General features: G+C 38.4%; 1 protein-coding gene across 2 annotated transcripts in view; it reads right to left on the bottom strand.

Moving 5' to 3' along the window:
• KDM5A (lysine demethylase 5A) overlaps window positions 1-22,049 on the bottom strand; it is a 94,994-nt gene that overhangs the window by 17,229 nt on the left and 55,716 nt on the right. For both annotated transcript variants that reach the window (XM_060658760.3, XM_060658761.3), the window contains exons 16-24: window positions 21,849-21,973; window positions 20,798-20,948; window positions 19,347-19,461; window positions 16,150-16,505; window positions 11,932-12,070; window positions 9,134-9,313; window positions 8,382-8,543; window positions 4,110-4,661; window positions 3,143-3,286 (exon numbers count right to left, since the gene is read on the bottom strand). In XM_060658760.3, coding sequence (XP_060514743.1) covers window positions 3,143-3,286; window positions 4,110-4,661; window positions 8,382-8,543; window positions 9,134-9,313; window positions 11,932-12,070; window positions 16,150-16,505; window positions 19,347-19,461; window positions 20,798-20,948; window positions 21,849-21,973 — 1,924 coding nt within the window. The remainder of the gene's footprint in view (window positions 1-3,142; window positions 3,287-4,109; window positions 4,662-8,381; window positions 8,544-9,133; window positions 9,314-11,931; window positions 12,071-16,149; window positions 16,506-19,346; window positions 19,462-20,797; window positions 20,949-21,848; window positions 21,974-22,049) is intronic.

Raw genomic sequence — 22,049 nt, 5'->3', positions numbered from 1 at the left:
GTGGGTTTGAACTCCACGTCGGGCTCTGTGCTGACAGCTCAAAGCCTGGAGCCTGTTTCAGATTCTGTGTCTCCCTCTCTCTCTGCCTCTCCCCTGTTCATTTGCTGTCTCTGTCTCAAAAATAAATAAACATTAAAAAAATTATTTAAAAAAAAAGGGGGAGAGTTAGAAAAGAGGGGCACTTGGGCGGCTCAGTCAGTTAAGCATCCAACTCTTGATTTCGTCTCAGGTCATGATCTCACAGTCATGAGATCGAGCCCCATGTCGGGTTCTGTGCTGATAGCACTGAACCTGCTTGGGATTCTCTCTACCACCTCCCATGCTTGCGTACTCTCTCTTAAAATAAATAAACTTAAGGGGGAAAAAAAAAAAAAAAAGGAATTAATCACGTGAATACGCAAAGGTTATGCCAGACACAAACACAAAAGATCCATGACAAATTTTGCTTCATTAAATATATATTTTCCTAAGTAATGATTTTCTTAAATTGCTACTCAGTGATTCAGTGGTGATTACAGGATATTACATGCAAATGAAGTAATCCAATAATGCAAAGCACAAATTAGATGCTATGATAACTAAGATCAAATGACTGATTTTAGTTTTCTATGTAATTACCTACTCTTCTTCCTCAACCAGTAAGAGGCTCTCCCTCAAGCAAACATACTAAATTTAAATTATTTTAAAGATGAATTCATGGTCACAAATCACCAAGCTAATTGTAAATAAATTGGCAAATAAAATTTTAATTACACAGGAAGTGCTTGTTCCATGAGAAAATACTCAAGAGTTTAATTTTTTTTTAATGCAGAGATACCTACATCAAGGTGAATGTGACCTTGAAAATTACCCCAAATCTTGCCACCTACCATTCTGCTATTTTTCTACATTGTCAAATATATCGCCAACACTATAAATTCATGATTCATATTGTAAGTCTTCCCTACCAAAGAAGAGTCGTCCATAAGCTAACACCACTGTAGAAATTTTGCAAAAAAGACTAGTCTGTACAAACATATCAAACCACAGGTTTGATCCCTAGCCTTAAAATCATCTAATACTTTTGATGTTTTGTTTTCATAGGTTACCAATCTGCTTCCAAACAAAGTCCACCCCATTCAGCAATTCTAGAGCACTGGTTGATACTTAATGTGCTAGAAAGATAACAACCCAGTTATCAAAGGCCTCCAAGCTATGGTAAACTGGCAATTCTAGTACTAACTTCTTTGTGGCATGGGCCACATTCCCTTTCAGCTGCTCCTAGTCAACCTTTACAACTTCGTAAGTAAAGAATGTCATTAACTTCAGAGTAACGAGGTGCTCAGAACCTTAACAAGCTAATTCAAGTTTCAACTTTGCTCAAGTCTTTAATTCCTAAAACTAAAAATTCTCATTAAAATGTCCCCAAGATGCATTTTTATCTTGAGAAAAATATTTTCCAACAGATCATTTATAAGCATCTATGATGGATAGTTTTAATTTTATATCCTATGATTTTTTTTTAATTTTCTTTTAATGTTTTTATTTATTTTTGAGAGAGAGAGAGACAGAGACAGAGAGAAACAGAGCATGAGCAGAGGAGGGTCAAAGAGTGGGAGACACAGAACCCAAAGCAGGATCCAGGCTCCGAGCTGTCAGCACAGAGCCTGCCACGGGGCTTGAACTCACAAGCTGTGAGATCGTGACCTGAGCTGAAGTCAGATGCTTAACCGACTGAGCCACCTAGGTGCCCCTATCCTATGACTTTAAAGTTGATGAAGGGGCGCCTGGGTGGCTCAGTCGGTTGAGCGTCCGACTTCAGCTCAGGTCATGATCTCACGGACCGTGAGTTCGAGCCCCGCGTCGGGCTCTGGGCTGATGGCTCAGAGCCTGGAGCCTGCTTCCAATTCTGTGTCTCCCTCTCTCTCTGCCCCTCCCCCGTTCATGCTCTGTCTCTGTCTCAAAAATAAATAAACGTTAAAAAAAAAAAAAAAAATTTAAAGTTGATGATATTAATGCTCTAAGAATGAAGTGACCTACCTGATTTATACACTGAAAGGACAAACAAAAGATAGCTATGGCGTAGGGGGAAAAAAGGCAACCTCGCCTTTTCACACATCAGAGTATGAACTCCCTGGTTACAGACATAAATTCTAAACAGTTCAACAAGGCTAATATAAAACAGATCAATGGGTTAACTGTAACCTGGCAGAGTTTCTGCCTAGATCATGATGTTATTACTTGGTAAAAGACAAAGGACTTGGGCCTGACACAAAATAGTAAAAATCCAACACAAAACAAACTTGCCAAAACCAGTGTGGTGTCATTATCAAAATAACCACACTGAGGGCAAATAACTTATTCTAGCTGCAGCTGTGACTCTGCAAATCTGAACCATGGGCCCAAGTATAACTCATCTTTAAATAGGACATTTTGGGGTGCCTGGGTGGCTTGGTCGGTTAAGCGTCTGACTTCGGCTCAGGTCATGATCTCACGGTCCGTGAGTTCGAGCCCCGCGTCAGGCTCTGTGCTGACAGCTCAGAGCCTGGAGCCTGTTTCAGATTCTGTGTCTCCCTCTCTCTCTGCTCCTCCCCTGTTCATGCTCTGTCTCTGTCTCAAAAATAAATAAACGTCAAAAAAAAAAATTAAAAAAAAAAAAATAGGACATTTTATCTAGCATCACCAGATGAGAGATCAGAGCAAAAAGACTCAAAGCACAGTTAGAATGGGATTCTTAAAACATAACTACACAGACTTTAACAACCCAAAGGGAACGAAATACTGAAATAAACCATAAAAACTTTTAGTAATCTGTATGTATAATGTTTCTAGTCCTTCTAAGCCATAAGGAGTTATAAGGTGAGGAAAATACAGATCTTTCAAAAATTCCATCCTTAAAAAAAAAAACAAAAAAAAACTGTTTCCAAAGAATAGAAAGAAGAAAGAGAAAGGGAAAGAAAGAAAAAGAAAAGAGAAAAGAGAAAGAAAATTATTTCATCAACCTATATTTTTGAGGGCTTTGAAAAAATGGTAACACCATAAATCCAGTATAAATAGATGACTACTTTCTCTTCCACTTTCAGTGGAAACATCAGTGTTCAACAACTTTTTTTAACAAGCCCAGTGATCGGGTATGCACTCAGAGAGCCTGTCCATTAGTTACCTTCATGTCATAGCCATAGGTCTCCCGAATGTCTTCATCAGAATCTGTTTCTTCATCATCATAGTCCATTGTTTGTCGAGGAGAAGATGATACACTGCTCACCACCCGGTTAAAAGCAGACTGCTGGAAACTAGGTAGGTGTCCCTAAACAACAAAAAATTCCAAGATGAACAGAGCAACATACTAAATAAACACTGGTAATTAATATGCACCAAAATGTAGGGCTCCTGGGTGGTTTAGTTGGTTAAGTGTCTCTTAGTTCCAGCTCAGGTCATGATCTCACAGTTTGTGGGACTGAGCCCTGCATCAGGCTCCAGGCTGACAGGGCAAAATCTGCTTAGGATTCTCTATCTCCTCTCTACCCATCCCCTGCTCGCTCGCTCTCTCTCTCAAAATAAATAAATAAACGTTAATGGGGCGCCTGGGTAGGCCAATTGGTTAAGAATCCGACTTCAGCTCAGATCATGATCTCATGATTTCTGAATTGAAGCCCTGCACCAGGTTCCATAGTGACAGCTCAGAGCCTAGAACCTGCTTCAGATTCTGTGTCTCTCTCCCTGCCCCTCCCCTGGCTCACCTCTGTCTCTCTCTCTCTCTCTTTCTCAAAAATAAACATTTAAAAAATAATAAATTAAAAATAAAATAAAAAATTAAAAAATATCAACAAAATGTAATGAACTTGCTAAGTGGTCAATAAAGTTCAACAGTTAGTACAGATTAAATTATTTGGTTATGATGCCAAGGTCCATCTCAATGATATTTCCAGGTACTAGTTCACTAAAATTACCTAGATATATATCTGAAGAAAATTCTACAGTTATATATAGAAAGGTGTTATTGATAACATGGCTACTGGCAACTTACTGTTATTTTCCTCATCAGCCAGTAACATATATTTGATTTACTATTTATACAGTGACAAATATAATCCCATGAAATAAAAAAAGAAAGTAAATCCTAAACTTGCCTGTAAGTCTGGATTGGCAGCTGCTTTCTGGAGTTCTGCACTGATGATCTTTTCAGTTTTTTCTCGAGCTGCCTGTTCCACCATACGCTGGCTCAACACGGACAGTTTGGCTAGGGCAGAGGACAGTTCATCTGTGGCTAGGGCCTGCCGTGCTCTATCTTGCCAACTCATAGCACGTTCTGTCAAACACTGCAGGGCCTCTCCTTCTGGCAAACGTACAGGTAACTTCTGAAGGGATACCAGGAGTGATAGAATAGTCTCTAGCCTTGGCCTTCGAGACCGCATACAAAGAGGGCAAAGGAATTTTACTTCTTTAGCCTGCCAGCTAGATCCTTTTTTTTGGGAACCTGATTTAGGAAGGGGAACACAGCTGTTATGGAACCAGTCTTTGCAGAGCTCACACTGTAGCATAAACCCACTGGCTGTCTTGCGACAAATACAAAATTTTACTTCTTCTATGCGGTCCACCATTGTCATCTTGGCTAGGTTGGCTGCTCTGAGGGAATGCATGGCTTCGATCTCTTTTTGCTCCCGTTCTTTGAAAACTGCCACCTGTATACAACGAACATTTAATTAAAAGGAGTCACGGCAAAATACTCCAAAAATGACAAATCCTCAAAGCTGAGGGATCATCTCCACATTGTGCCCTCATTGTAACAAACCACTGTCCTTTAAAAAAAAAAAGAAATCAGTTGTCAATCATTTCCCATAATTTGGGTACATTCTTCATTTGTGAAATGAGCAGAGTGCTACCATATTTGACAATGTTTATCAGTAGAGTACTTTGAATTTTTCTATAGGGTGCAATAGGAAAGATAATATGCCCTGGAGTCAGGCAACGTGGGCATGAAGCCTGGCTCTTGGACATCTAGACTAATGATCTGGACACAAGTTTTATGAATCTCAGTTTTCTGAAAAATGAGAATACCAACCAATCTCGTTTTGTTGTTTTGAGGATTAAGTAAGATAATACATGAAAGTGCCTAATTTGGTATCTTGCACAAGGTAAGTAGTCAATAAATATTCCTTCCCTGGGGGGATAATTTCTATACAAATCAACTTTTCTTTCTAAACAGCTTCTCCAACTCATGTAGAAGTAGAATAACAAAGCGTGATGACCAATTATAACAAGATTTTATGTAACTCACTTTTAAAAAGTAAGTAAAAGCAAACAAAATTTAATTATCATGAACACTGTCAGTACATTTTCTTTTTTAAACTATGGTAGCTTTGAAACAATTCTGAAATAATTTCCAGTCCTATCAATCTGGCAGGACGGATTTGTTAGGCAGATTTGCTAATAAATCATTTCCACTGGCCTCAAAACAAGATCATTTGTAGGCAGAAACAGCCATATCAAGTGACTTAATGTATGTAATTCCCTGCTGTTACATATTGCCCAAACTCATTTTTTATTTCTCTTTACAACCTCAGGCTCCTAGTCTTCTTCACACTTTCCTCCTCCTCTCCAAAAATATCTATCATTCTTGGGGTGTCTGGGTGGCTCAGTAGGTTAAGCATCTGACTTCGGCGCAGGTCATGATCTCATAGTTCTTGAGTTTGAGCCCTGCTTCAGGTAAGCTCGAGCCCCGCTTTGGGTGAGCACAAGCCCCACTTTGAGTGAGCCCCACTTCTCTCTCCCTCTCCCTCTTTCTTTCGACCCCTTGTGGGATTCTCTCTCTCTCTCTCTCTCCTTCTCTCTCTGCTCTTCCCTCACTTGTACCCCCCTCTCAAAAAACAAAAACAAAAACACCCATCATTCTAATTAGCTACAAATATTTTGAGCACTCACTATACTATGAATGCTACAAAGAGAAGGGAGATATTTTAAATAGTAGCTGGAATCATTAAATGGATAAAGGGACACCTGGGTGGCACAGTCTGTTAAGCGTCTGATGCTTAATCTCCGCTCAAGTCATGATCTCACTGTTTGTGGGTTCAAGCCCCACATCGGGCTCTGCACTGATGTTGCAGAGCCTGCTTGGGATTCTGTCTCTCCTTCTCTCTGACCCTCTCCCGTTTGTGCATGTGCTCTCTCTCTCTCTCAAAATAAATGAACTTAAAAAAATTAAATAGATACAATTCCTTTTAAAAGCACAGTATTAAATGCTATTAAATTCTAACCCAGTAATCCTATTCCTAAGAGTCAAGTATAGGAAAATAATCTGAAAAAAGGAAAAGGCTTTACAAAGAAGTTCACTTTATATTATCCATAAGAGTAAATACTTAGAACAATCAAAATATTTGATGTATCAGAGAACTGTTCAGCAAATCATGGACAATTTGAAGGAATATTAGACAACTATTAAAACAATAATAACGAACAGAGATATGGAAAAGACAATTTTAGGGAGGGAGCAAAATGATAAACTTTGATTACAAATACAAAAAATGATCCCAGAATGCAAGCTATATTACAAAGCTGTAATCATCAAGACAGTATGGTACTGGCACAAGAACAGACACTCAGATCAACGGAACAGAACAGAGAACCCACAAATGGACCTACAAACGTATGGCCAACTAATCTTTGACAAAGCAGGAAAGAATATTCAATGGAGTAAAGACAGTCTCTTCAGCAAGTGGTGCTGGGAAAACTGGACAGCGACATGCAGAAAAATGAACCTGGACCACTTTCTTATACCATACACAAAAATAAACTCAAAATGGATGAAAGACCTAAATGCAAGACAGAAAGCCATCAAAATCCTAGAGGAGAAAGCAGACGAAAACCTCTTTGACCTTGGCCAAAGCAACTTCTTACTCAATACGTCTCTGGAGACAAGGGAAACAAAAGTAAAAATGAACTATTGGGACCTCATCAAAATAAAAAGTTTCTGGGGTGCCTGGGTGGCTCAGTTGGTTAAGCATCTGACTTCGGCTCAGGTCATGATCTTGCGTTTGTGGGTTCGAGCCCCGTGTCGGGCTCTATGATGATGGCTTAGAGCCTGGAGCCTGCTTCAGATTCTGTGTCTCTCTCTGTCTCTGACCCGTCCCCTGCTCATGCTCTGTATGTATATCTCTCTCTCTCTCTCTCTCAAAAATAAACATTAAAAAAAATTTTTTTAATAAAAAAATAAAAATAAAAAATAAAGAGCTTCTGCACAGCGAAGGAAACAATCAGCAAAACTAAAAGGCAACCAAGGGAATAGAAGGTATTTGCAAATGACACATCAGATAAAGGGTTAGTAGCCAAAATCTATGAACAACTTATCAAACTCAACACCCAAAAAGCAAATAATCCAATGAAGAAATGGGCAAAAGACATGAATAGACACTTCTCCACTTCTCCAAAGACATCCAAATGGCCATCCAACACATGAAAAAATGCTCAACATCACTCATCATCAGGGAAATACAAATCAAAACCACAATGAGAAACCACCTCACACCTGTCAGAATGGCTAAAATTAACAACTCAGGCAACATGTTGGTGAGGATGCGGAGAGAGGCTCTCTTTTGTGCTGCTGGTGGGAAGGCAAACTGGTGCAGCCACTCTGGGAAACAGTATGGAGGTTCCTCAAAAATTAAAAATAGAACTACCCTACGACCCAGCAATTGCACTACTAGGTATTTATCCAAGGGACACAGGTGTGCTGTTTCAAAGGGGAAACCCCAATGTTTATAGCAGCACTATCAACAATAGCCAAAGTATGGAAAGAGCCTAAATGTCCATCGATGGATGAATGGATAAAGAAGATGTGGTATATATGTATGTAATGTAATATTACTCGGCAATCAAAAAGAATGAAATCTTGCCATTTGCAACTTCATGGATAGAACTAGAGGGTATCACGCTAAGTGAAATTAGTCAGAGAAAGACAAATATCATAGGACTTCACTCATTATGAGGACTTTAAGATACAAAACAGATGAACATAAGGGAAGGGAAGCAAAAATAACATAAAAACGGGGGGCGGGGGCACAAAAACGTAAGAGACTCTTAAATATGGAGAACAAACAGAAGGTTACTGGAGGAATGGTGGGAGGGGAGATGGGCTAAATGGGTAAGGGGAATTAAGGAATCTACTCCTGAAATCACTGTTGCACTATATGCTAACTACTAATTTGAAAGTAAATTAAAAAAATAAATAAAAACTTAAAAAATAAAAAATAAACAAATATAAAAAATGAAATACATATATATATAAAGCCAAAGATAATGTTTACAAAACAAAAATAGTTAAGAACATAAAACCAGTGAATCTGCTAATATCTTCACAGAATTTTGTATTCACAAGCAGATTCAAGATGCATTACATAATTTCTTACCACCATGGCTGTATCTCTGGTTTCCTCCAATCCTTCCTCGAGATCACTCAGAGGCTCAAGGTCCAGATCCTTTTCTTTTTCTTTTTCTATTAGTTCTTTTACTTTTTTCCTTCTGTTTTTACCACTCCCATATATACCAATGTCAGTCCGGGGACTCAGCACCTACAAAAATAAAACCAAACACTGAGCTCCAGTTTTTAAAAAATCTTAAAACTGAAAATAATAAAAGGAATCATTTACTGACCATTCATCATGTCCTACACACTTTTCTTACATACTTTATACACATTACCTAATTCAGTCCTCACAACAACCCTCCGTAGTAGGTAGTATTATCTGTATTTTACAAACCAGGGAAACTGAGGCTAAGAAAGGAAACAACTTGCCCAAGGACACAGGGTTAGCAATTAGGGAGCCAGTCCTCAAACGTGAAACTATCTTACTCCAACTATGCTCTTTACGATGTTCAAATGCTCAAGATAAAAAAGATAACGACTATTTAAATTTGTACTTCTGAGAAATAAATCTTTCAATGACAGAATCTATTAGTAACAGAGATAAGATCCAGGCTGTATTCTGGACGCAGCAGAAGATGAACTGGAAATAAGTCTGCCTAAAGTTCCACATTTCTAGTCAACATTTGATATCACTTAATAGGAAATCACTTATATAACCATGACCAGATAAACTGAAAACAACCCTCACCAATGAAACTCCTACCTACAGGTGTTAAATTACCAACTATTCTTTACCTGCAACAACGTATGGCTAGAATTCTTCTTAAGAAAGGTCCGCCCCGTCCGTTCTCTCCATGCCCGTGCAGCTGCTACTTGTGACTCTACTTGGGGCAATGCGTCCAGACGCACAGGGATAGGGCGCCCTTTAGCAGACAAGCTTTCCAACTGCTCCAAGTAAGCATAGTTGCTGCCACTCTGAAAAACAAAAGTACACTCTCACACAGCTTGCACTTTCTTATGGAGTCTAGCAATACTGGTCGGAAGATCTTACAAAGAGTTTAGTGTTAAGCTTTTTATTAAATATTATTCTTTAAACCTAATCGTATCTCTTGAACTAACAGAGCCAATGTCATTTTTAAAAAGTCTGTAAATTCATGTTGTCAAAGTTTTTTTATTTTATTAATTGAGAACAAGTTAAAATGTAAAAACCAGTTCAACAGATAATCTAAAGAACATGTATATAAATACGATCAGGAATGAGGCAAGGAATTTGCTAATAGATGGAAACAGATGTTTAATATCATACCAAACAATGCAATCATCTTTTCTACCATGTGGAAATCAATTGTTCCATTATAGATAAGTTTAATTGCTTTTCTATGGACATAATTCATTTGTATTACTATCGTTTTTAATAATCGACAGAGTTGTAAGATAGCCTGGTCAAACAAAATCTAAGGCGCACACTCCTTCAATGAGATAATCTTGGAGGGTTCACCATACAATATCCAGTATTCCAGGGAAAGGACATCAGTAATCTCTTTTGCCTATTTCAGTCTTCCAACTTTTCCAAATACTACAAAGCAGTATTTTAGTTCTGATAACCACCTCCATTTTATGTTCTATAAATACAGATGAGAATGGATATTTGCCTAAGTCACATGGTTCGGTATTTATGTGTAATGAAGTCATTATTGTTTTCAGAACTATTACTGCTTTACATTTACTAACTAAATGAATCATTACAAGAGGGGAGAGGGTTAACAAGTAATCCATTACAGTAATTCTGAGTGATAAGATTGGATGAATCTCCAAGCAGACAGGACACGCAACCATTCCTACAAGAAACTGTATGTATACCCTTAACATTCATTGTTATTCAGAGGCTCTGAATGAAGGAAAGGCATAGTTACGTGCTAAACAGACATTCTAATAAAAAGTTAGTTCCTATCTATTAAATGACTCATTTGCCTAAAAATTCATTTGGAAAGTTACACTGAAACATGTGGAAAAATAAATAAGCAAGAAACTTCAGTGAATTTTTTTTTCTTTAAAGTAGGCTCCAGCTCCCAACAGGGGTCTTGAACTCACAACCCCCAAGATCAAAAGTCCCATGTTCCACCAACTGAGCCAACCAGGTGCATCAACTTAAGACAATTTTTACAAAGAATATGGGAAGGTTCTAGCCCTAAGAGATATTAAAATGGTATAATTAAAATCACTGTGGACTAGGATTAAAGAATAGCAAACTGGAAAAGAAAAGAAAGCTCAAATACAGATATGGTTGACAAATACCATGTTTACTAGTACTCCTTGTGCCCAGCTATAGCTGTTTGACTACAGAATATCTCCTGGCTAAGGCTTGACAGAGCCTGCTCCCAAACTATGTATCTTAAAGAAGAGTCTGCCTGTCAACAGAAGTTGTCCACTTACTTAGAATCTACAAGTCCATCTCCCCACTGAAGGGAGGGCTTAGTGGAGGAAAAGTCCTCTAAATGACAGAGGAAACACATGGCAGCCACCTACACTTGGAGACTTGGTCCAGCAGTCATAAACAGCCAACTAAGGGTTATCAGACATTCGAGGACAACCAACTTCCTGAAATAGGTTAAAGATGAAACAGAGGAGCTGCCCTAATGAAAACACAGGTAATTTTTAAAATAGCATAGAAAAAGTGCGGCTAACCAGCTCCCAGAAAAAATCAACTTAAAACAAAGTAAAATAGAAGTCATTAGAACTTGACAACTACAGTATGTTCTCTCTTAAGTTTAGTAGAGTTGGTTTCCTTTTATTTGGATATAGTTCTACAAAAAAGAGTAGGTATACCCTCAATACTAAAAATGCTGCCAGGTTTTTATAATTCAGGAGGAATTTTATATATTCAAATACAGTTTCATCTCTAGCCCTTATTTCATTGTTTTAATTTTCTTTTTTCTTTTAGAGAGAGAGAGTGTGTAAGTGGGGTGAAGGAGGCAGAGGGAGAGAGAGAATCTTCAGCAGGCTTCACGCTCAGCATGGAGCCTGACACAGGGCTTGATCCCGCAACCCTGGATCATGACCTGAGCCAAAATCAAGAGCTGAATGCTCAACTCACTGAGGCACCTCATTATAGTTTGTTTTAAATTAAAATGTATATGTCTTTCTAATTAGAGAATATGCTATTTTGAGGGCCTGGATACTACCTTTACACCCTTCCCTCACATTTCTGCTCCCAAACAACTAGAATAGTACCATGAGTGTTATGGGGTTCAGTAAATATTAATTCCATTTTCTTTTTGCTGCCTCTTATTTTAAAGTAATTTGTGCACATGGCAAAGATTCAAAGAATACAGCAGGGAATAAACTCCCTACTGCTAAGAGTTAAATAAATAGCTAATTCTGTCATCTTTCACAGCAGGAAGTCAACAAAACAAGTTAACGTTTAAATAGGTAATATTTACTTTGAATGATAGAATCAGATGGAAGAACAATTGAATTTTAAGTACTATCATTATTTTATTCTGGTTATTCTATTCTAAAAAATTATAGGCTTAAAGAATTCATCTGTGAGACAGCATTACCCAAATGGTAGGATAACTCAAGAGGCTCCTTACCTGAATAGCTTCTACTTTCGCTGTCCATTCTCGAGCCTTTTGTAAGGCCTCTTTTAGGGACAACACATTGGGTAGAAAGGCTGGAATGTTCTTGGCTTCATTCACTATGCTTTCTAAACTTGCCACACTGTGCCTTGGTCTAAAAAAAACCACAAAAACAGGGTAGATGCATGAGGAAAAGTCAAACTGCTACCAACATTTAAATCACATTTTAGAATGTGCAGAGAACTTTCATATACATGATTTTACTTCTTACCACAATTCTATAAGGAAGGCAAAGCAGTGATTATCTTTATTTCCAATTTACAAATAAGAAACCCTTAGCTCAAAAATCAATTTACCCCCAAAGTCATTTAATACAGTGAATGGCACAGCCGAAATACTGATTCAGAATGAATCTCAGATCCCATGCTCTTTTCACTATAGTAAATTGCATCTATTTTAGTACTCCACAATATCTGAAATTGTCAGAGATGCATATTAGACAGCAATGTAGAAAGCAATAGTCTAGAAGTCCATTAATATTGACCATATACATTTAATTCAACTGCATTCAAGAATACCTAGTTACAAAAAAGATGAATAAAATAGACCTTATCCTCAACTAATCAGAATACAAGATAAAAATTAAACCTGTACTGGGGACGAAGAACAAATTAGTATAGGCTCATCAAAATGGGATGTCGTGTTTAATTCTGCTTAGGGGAGCTGAGAAGGGCCTTGAGGGGCGCTTAAAGAATTTATTTTATCAAGTAGAATGTTAAAGAAAAAAAACCAGGAATATAATGAACAAACACAGGAAGACACATTTAAAAATAAGTTAGTGGTCCAGGGCAGCCTAATTGGCTCGATGAGTAGAGCATGCAACTCTTGATCTCAGGGCCATGAGTTGAAGCCCCACGTTGGAGGTAGAGATTATTTTAAAAATAATAAAAAAAAATTTAAAAAATTAAGTTAGTAGCCCAGTTTAAGATGGGGGCTGGCGTGAGGATGGAGGTAGAACAGAAATAGGAGTAAGAGCAGGAAGTAGGAGAACATGACCGGAAAGATAGATACAAACTGATATAAGCGGTCTTGACAGCCATGAATTTCACTATGAAAGCAACAGGAAGCTACTGAGGGTGGGAATAGTTTCATCATATAGAAATCCTACTATATGCTCATGAAACTTTTCAATCTTGTGGTGGAGGGGGATTATTAATACACAGTTATGATGCACTGTAAGATGCTATCAGAATATATAGTCGGAGGACCTAAACTGACTTGGCAGGTGAAGGAAGGCTTCCCAGAAGTGACCTCTAAAGTTTATCCTTTTTTAATAGGAGTGAGTCAGGAAAGCTGGGACCAGAGGCAGGGTAGGGGTATACCACAGGGGCTGGGCAGAAGGGAAGAATGTTCCACAGGAAAACAAAATAAGCATGTGCAAAGGTCCAGAGACAAGAAAGAACATGGCATGTCTGAAGAAAGCAAGTGGGGATCACTATGTTTGGAACACAGAATGCAAAGAAGATAGGCAAGGGATGAGGCTAGATCCTAAAGCAAGAGGCTAAATTACAGATGGCCTTATGAATCAGGTTAAGGAGTCTAAATTTCATCCCAAGGAGAATGGGAAACACTGAAGGGCTTTAAACAAGACAAGCCATACCTATATTTTAGGAAAATACGAGTTGCAATGTAGAGAATGGGTTAGAGAAGAGTGAGGTCACTGAGGTCACAGAACCTGTTGCTATGATTTAGGCCAGCTATGACTGGGTAGTTAACTGAGTTTGAGGGTAAGGAAGTGGAAAGGAAAGGTTAAAGTTAATTTCCAAAGTACTGGCTTATGTATGAATGAATCCAATTTTGGATTTGGGGAATCTGAGGTACCAACAGGACATCCAATGGAATTATCTAATAAGTAGATGATATCTATGAAATATATCTGTTATACATGAGATTTTGGAGTTAATCAGTATAAAGAGGACAAATGGAGCCAAGAAATTAGATGAAATTTCCAGGGAGATGTACACAGTGAAAAAAAGAAGTGGTCTACACCAGAATCTTGAGGAAAGCTTTTATTTAAAAGGCAGGGGAAAAAAGGCCAAAAGCGAAGAAGGGTATTGAGAAAATAATGGTCAGTAATCAATCAATGCTAAGACGTGAAGAATATTATAGAGGTGTTTCAAAAAGATAACTTTATCCATTCAGAAGATGTGGTTTACATATACAATGGAATACTACTTGGCAATGAGGAAGAATGAAATCATGCCATTTACAACAATGTAGATGGAACTGGAGGATATTATGCTAAATGAAATAAGTCATTCAGAGAAAGATTTCATATGTTTTCACTCACATGTGGAACTTGGGAAACTTAAGACCAGGGGAGAAGGGAAGGGGAAAAAATAGTTTCAAACAGAGAGGGAGGGAGGCAAACCACAAGAGACTCTTAAATACAGAAAACAAACTGAGGATTGATGGCAGAGATTGGGGGAGAAGGGAAATGGGTGATGGGCATTGAGAAAGGCACTTGTTGGGATGAGCCCTGGGTGTTGTATCTAAGCAATGAATCATAGGGAATCTACCCCCGAAGCCAAGAGCACACTGCAAACACTGTATATTAGCTAACTTGACAATAAATATTTAAAAACAAACAACTACAACAAAACCCCCAAAAAGATAATCTTGACAGGAGTAAGAAAACAAAAGATTCTTCTTCCCACTATCCCCATCAAATTCCATCACCCTCTATTTTCTAATTTTATTTTCTTCATGACACTAATTATCTGAAATTTACTCATCCATTTATACACTCACTTATTCACCTGTCTCTTGGCTCTCCCCACTAGAATGTTGGCTCTATTTTAGAGCAGGGACTCTGTGTGCTTTTCCCTACTGTCTCTATAGCACTGAGAAACAGTGCCTGGCATGTAGCGGCTACTCCACGAATACTTACTGAATTGCAAAGATTAAGGGAAAATACAAGAGTACTGTAACTAGGTCAGTGACAGTGAAGACAGATATGAAAGACATTTTGGAGGCAAACTCACTAAAACTTGGTGACTGATTAAATGTAGAAAAATGAGAGAAAAAGTTTTCACATATTACTACCGCCAAATTTTCATTCTGTAGACTACAGTAAGTTGCATCAGGTATACCAAATTATAGTTTTGCATTCCACAGTTATTTAGTTTTTCCCATTTCATATGCTCCTGGAATTGTCATGAATCTGAAGACACTGAATAGTTTCAAAGGAAAAAAAGCTATGGATACATTTTAGTATGTATTCTCCATGGCATCTGGAGAGCAAAATATCCAGCAAAAATACATGCAGCCTTTTCTTGGCAAAACAAAACTGTGCTCATTATTCATTAAATCATCTAAGGCTTTTCCTATCATCTGCATTCAAAATAAGTAGCTGGCAAAGTAGTTAAGTACATGAAGACTTTGGAATGAAGTGGAAAAGGCTTCAAATTTGAGCTGTGTTAAGAACTATGTGATCTAAGTATCCCAGGTTCCTCATCCTCACACGAGAAATTGTGTATCAATTTTAGCTGAAGAAATACTTTAATAAAGGACATTAGTTCTTACATAATTACGAAATTAGTTGATACACAAATATGATGAATGCTTTACTGAAATCTCACAAATCCAATGGGGTGCCAATGCTAATGCAACTTAACGTTTTCTTCCCCTTCTTTCTCTTTCCCACTACTTTCCTGCATAAATCCTCTACTCCAGGGAAGCCCATTTAACTTTTGTCACCAAAACACAATTTAGCTTATGACATTTCTCCTACCTCCCTTCCGCTTCAATCGCACTCATGCTTCAAGTCTCTACCTAAGTTCTTTCTTTTCTCTCCAGCTTCTCTTCTGAGCACCCAAGCTAACACTGACCTCTCCTCTAAACTCCTGTTGCATTTTTCTGTACCTCTCAGTTAACAGTAACATATGGTGGTGAGCTTTACATTTCTTAGCTCTGAAATACAGCATAGGTAATGGAAAGTTCTAAACAAAATACTACTTTGTGTCACCTAAAGTACCTAGCAAAGTACTCTGCACTAGAGTGCACACAATATTTGAAAACTGTTTATGTGCAGACCTATTCGATAATTTAGTGATTGATCAGGGAAGGCACAAAACATCTAAATATTTAATGAAATAGAACCTTATGTTCCTCCTTCGGTTCTACTCTGACTTCGTTATTAAAGAGGCAACAGTCATCAATATATGTGTTCACCTTGCCTGCAGGCAGACCTTAGCCTTTTCTTCCCACCGCTCAGAGACTGTAAGGAGCTCCTGTAGTTCAGCCATTGCCTTCTCCACAGCATGGTGGGGTGCCAACCCCACCCCAGAGTCTATCAGTTTCTTCATGACATCCAAAGTGACCTGCTGTGGATCTGACAGGGTCAGTCTTACTTCATCCAACCATCGAGCCTGCTGTAGCTCTTGCTTTAGTCGTGCTAATTCAGGTAGCTCCACATAGAGACTAGAACCCATGTCTATCAACATTTGGAGTTTGGAAGAATCTGGGGTTTCATCCATCATGGCCTCTTGAGCACGTTCATGAAACTCTTCCACATCATCCAGGAGATTCTGAAAAAGTAAAAAAAAAAAAAACAAAAAACAAAACAACCAAATTTAAAAGATACAAAATGAGGGGCGCCTGGGTGGCTCAGTCAGTTGAGTGTCCGACTTCGGCTCAGGTCATGATTTCACGGTCTGTGGGTTCAAGCCCCGTGTCAGGCTCTGCACTGACAGCTCAGAGCTTGGAGCCTGCTTCCGATCCTGTGTCTCCCTCTCTGCCCCTCCCCCACTTTCACTTTGTCTCACTCTGTCACTCAAAAAATAAATAAATGGAAATAAATGGAAAAAAAATTTTTTTTTAAAGAAATAAAAAATAAAAGATACAAAATGAGTATGGAATATAGCTCAGGCAAACTAACTCTAGATTATCTAATAATTTCACCATTATAGCACCAAATAGATACGATAGTAAAAAACGTAAATATCATAAATATGCTTCTCTGTAATTACTTACCTTCTTCCTTTTAAAATACGACTCATTCAGGGGCGCCTGGGTGGCTCAGTCGGTTGAGCGGCCGACTTCAGCTCAGGTCATGATCTCACGGCCCCGTGAGTTTGAGCCCCATGTCAGGCTCTGTGCTGACAGCTCAGAGCCTGGAGCCTGTCTCAGATTCTGTGTCTCCCTCTCTCTGACCCTCCCCCGTTCATGCTCTGTCTCTCTCTGTCTCAAAAATAAATAAACGTTAAAAAAAAAAAAAATTCTATAAAAAAAATAAAAAAAAATACGACTCATTCAAAAAAACTTTTAAATTTTTTTTAAATGTGTATTCTTGAGAGAGAGAGAGAGAGAGAGCGAGCGCATGAGCGGGGGAGGGGCAGAGCGAGAGGGAGACACAGACTCTGAAGCTGGCAGCACAGAACCTGATGTGGGGCTCAAACTCACGAGTCGCAAGATCATGACCTGAGCTGAAGTCGGACACTTAACCCTGAGCCACGGAGGCGCTCCAATTCAAAAAATATTTAAAGACTGCAGACTTAGATATAGCCACTGTTTTAAGTGCACAATATTAAAACATACAGTCCTTTGTCTTCAAGGAACGCATTTTAATCTAAATAGCCAGACACTGAATACGTGAATGAAATGTTTCAGTTCGTTTTAAATGCTAGGAGAACAAAATAGAACACAATAGAGAATGACCAGAGGAGGAGGGCATACTACATTGCAATGGTGGTCACAGAAAACAGATGAACTGAAACTAAAATAAGGAGACGGAAGTGGGAACTATAAGAAGATCTGGAAGAAGAGCAGTTCAGGCAGGGCAAGTAATAACTGCAAAAGCTCTTAAAGAGAAATGAGCTTGCTGTCTTGCTCATCTGGATGAGTGGATGATGAGAAGTAAAGTGGAGAATGTAGTTTAAAAATAAGCAGAGGTCAGATTACACAGTGCCCTGTAGATTATGAATTTAGATTTCATTCTAATGGCTTTGAGGAAGCACTGGAGAATTTAACCACAAATAAATGATATGATTTGATTTATATTTTACACAATCATTCTGGCTACCAAATAAAAAATCAACTATCAAGGACAAGAGAAGAAGAAAGGAGGTGAGTTAAGAGGCTATTACAGTAACCTAAGGCCTAGAATCTAGTGGTTCAGAGCAGTTTAAGCAATGGTCATGATGATAAATGGTTCACTCTGGGATACATTTTGAAGATAAAACAGCACTTGTTTAGAGACTGGTTGTAGGGTAATAAGGGAAATAAAGGAATCAAGGATTTTGACTCATTAAAAGGCTTTTAAGATTACTTCAGTCTGCCAAAGGAATATGGAGAGTATGCCACTGGACGTACAAGCCTGTAGGAAAGAACAAAGGCACTAAGAACTGGTGATCTGGGAATCAGATCAGATTTGTTTAATGTCACTAAACAAGTAAGATGTCAAGACCTAGACTAAAGAAAGGGCTGAGGCTCCGAACATACTCCACAATTAGAAGTCAAGCCAAGGAGAAAACAAACAGCAAAGAAGACTAAAGAGAAGGAGTTGTGAATAACCTAGAAAACCAAAGAGTGTGATGTCACAGATGTTTAGAGAAGAAAGTCTCTCAGATAGCAAAGTGTGGTTAACTATCAAAATGCTCCCACAACAAGGAATAAAGCAAAAACACAATTGATACTAAATTTCACAAGCTGATAACCTTGATAAAAACCATTTCAGATATCCTGCCCATGGCCAAATCACAAACCACCACCATGAACTATCAAAGGAATACTAACTACACAAATTAATGTATTTGATATATACTTTTGAGATTTTACAAATTCAAGAAACCATCAGGACTCTAGTAATTTCAGAGCTCATATTTTTAAAAGCTCATGAACTAATAACTTACTGAAACATTTAGATTCTTTTAATGATTTTCTTGCATTTCAATTTTATCTATGCCAGATAGGGATTCTGATCTAAAATTAAAACAGAAAAAAATTCTAAACTAATTACTCTTGGTTCCAGAATCTTAAAGGGAGTATTAAAGACTAAGAACTAAACCAAGGAATTCTTTTTTTTTTTTAAGTTTATTTATTTTGAGAGAGAGAGAGAGAGAGAGAGAGAGAAAGCAGGGGAGGGCAGAGAAAGAGGGAGAGAGAGAATCCCAAGCAGGGTCTGAACTGTCACCACAGAGCCCGATGTGGGGCTCAAACCCATCAACCGTGAGATCATGACCTGAGCAGAAATCAAGAGTTGAATGCCTAACTGACTGAGCCACCCAGGTGCCCCTAAACCAAAGGATTCTTACTGTCAGCAGTAAGAGAAACAGAACAAAAAACTAGTCTAGACACAGTATCTTATCTGCCCAAAACAGAAACCCATACTACAAAGGTTATTACCCAAGAAAAGAAACGTAATACTCCACCTTTACTTGTCGAGCTTGGCTGATGACACATGGAAGACTAAAAAGTTGTTGGACAAAGGCCTTCAATTCTTCCACTGTCAGTTTGGTCCGAGTCCTCCCACTATCTGGGCTCTGCCTGATGTGAAATAATATTGAGACATAAGTAAGAAAAATTCATAGTCATCTGATATCAAAGGGGCTTCTTGTCTCTCTAGAATTCTAACCCAAGCAACCCCAGAATATGAGTGTTTGAGAGGTTCCACTGTAATGCTGATCACCTCCAAATCAGGTATTTACCTCTTTAGTTAATGGCTCAAAGATTCAATACTCCAAGTTGTAGTTCCTCCAATCTTACAAGTGTTAAACATTTCAAACAGTTAATCAATTCCTCAGATCAAAATATTATGTTCATTAATAAAACTAAATCTTCTACCTCAAAAAGCTTAAAATGTGGAACAAGGGCACCTTTAACTTAGGAGACAATAAACCCTCTGAAACATATTCAGAACTGTATGTGTATGTGCATTTTTCTAAGAAAAGGGTCTCTAAGCTTTTGCCAGATTCTCCGAGAGGGTTAGTGACCCAATGACAGCTGAAGATTCACTGACCAACATCTTTAAGAAAGATTCTCTAATGAAATGGTAAATAAAAAATATACAAAGTAATTTTAAAACCCAATGTGAAGTGCAACAGAAGAACCTGTTCAGATACCAGGAATGTGTTGGAGTGAATACAAAACAATGCCACAGAAAATTTAACACATATAAATGACATTAAATCAAGGGCGCATACTTCTACACTCCTTAATAACAGCCTTTCCTGCATCCATCAAGGTTAGTCTTTGCTGCCACCTGCCTTCAGCATGTAGTATCATTTATTTATTTACAAATATTTATTGCACACCTATTATATGCCAGGCATTGTGCTAAGCACAAGAAATAAAGCAATGAAAAAATGAATAAAAAATCTCCAACATCCTAGTCTCACACATGTTCTAGTGGGCCTGGGAAACAGTAGAAGAGATAATGAGTTAGTATATCAGGAGGTGACTGGGCTAGGAGAAAAACAAAACAGGAAAAAAGAGTAAAAAGGTTGCAACTTTATAAAGGTTGTCAGAGCAAGTTTCTTCAAGAATGTGTCATCTGAAAAAGACCTGAAAGAAGTGAGGGACAAGCCACCTGGATAGCAAGGAAGGCCTGTGAAGGCCCTAAGGAGAACCGTGCCCAGTGTGTAGGAAAAACAGAAAGGGGAAGAAGACTGCAGAGTGAAGCAAGAAAGAAGGGAGAGTAGTAGGGGTTTAAGATTGGGACATGACTGGAGGAGAAAGGGAAATGGCCACAAGAGATCAAAGATTAAATAGAGGGCCTTGTGAGCCAGTTAAAATTCTGGCTTCTACACTGAAAGAAAAACAAACAAGACCAAAAAACCCACAAGAAACCACTGGGGAACCCAACTCTTCTTCATAGTCTTACCTGTGCTTCTGCTTTTTGCTGAGAAGCAGCTGAGCCACAGAGGCACAGGTCTCCGCTTCTTTTACAGCATCCCTGAGCTTTCTAAAGAGATCATTCTCTGGGTATTTCCTATCCTCAGCATCTTCCAGCATTACTCGTAATTCAATCAAATCTGTAAGAATAAAACCGTATGCTATAACCACAGACATAAAAAGCCATTTAAAAATGTTAACCAACCCCTCTCAAGTTAGTCCTCAACCTATCAGAAGAATCATCGCAGCTGGGAAAATCTCACCAATGCAATTAAAAGCTTATGAGCAGATGCTCATTCCTAATCCTTATGGATGATTTCTCTCAGGTAAGGTTAATTCCTCGTTCTTTTTTTTTTAATGTTTTATTTATTTGAGAGAGACAGAGAGAGAGAGAGAGAGAGCGAGCATGCACGCAAGCAGGGGAGGGGCAGAGAGAGAGGGACAGACAGAGAATCCCAAGCAATGTCTAGACACTTAACTGACTGAGCCACCCAGCCGCCCCTGCAATTCCTTGTTCTTAATTAGCCTTCAGTGTTAGTCCACTGGTAACAACGGCTCCCCAAAATACATATGTATTGCCAGTTAGCCATCTGTCCCATTTTATATTAACTTTTGATGTAAGAGAAGATTCTCAAATAGAAAACTAAATCTTAAGTCAGTCAACCAATCCATTAGTCTCAAATCTTAAATGAAGCCTAAGATTTTTCCTTAATAGAAAAACACATAAAACAAAACAAGGCCTCTTTCTTTTTTTTTTTTTAATTTTTTTTTTTTTAATGTTTATTTATTTTTGAGACAGAGAGAGACAGAGCATGAACAGGGGAGGAGCAGAGACAGAGGGAGACACAGAATCCGAAACAGGCTCCAGACTCTGAGCTGTCAGCACAGAGCCCAACACGGGGCTCGAACTCACGGACCATGAGATCATGACCTGAGCCAAAGTCGGACGCTTAACCGACCAAGCCACCCAGGCGCCCCACAAGGCCTCTTTCAATGTGACAGTAATTTCAGTGTATGCATACAAAAGGAGGATACTTAACCTTTCTTGTGGTTGAAGTTGGCAGATAATGCTTCTGTAACACGGCTGACCCAAGTGTCATAAGATTGTGCCCTGACTTTCACACCGTATAGCAGAGAAGGGAGGTCTTCTAATGGATAGCGGTATCTAAAAACAAAGAGAAACAAACAAAACACAGAAATAAAAACTTGAAAATCCAACAATAACTTGAAAATAAATTTTA

Source organism: Panthera onca, chromosome B4, assembly GCF_046562875.1.
Source record: "Panthera onca isolate mPanOnc1 chromosome B4, mPanOnc1 haplotype 2, whole genome shotgun sequence".
In the NCBI taxonomy this organism is placed as follows: Eukaryota; Metazoa; Chordata; class Mammalia; order Carnivora; family Felidae; genus Panthera; species Panthera onca.
The sequence above is the reverse complement of the archived record's forward strand: the minus strand, read 5'-3'. Positions and strand labels throughout refer to the sequence as shown.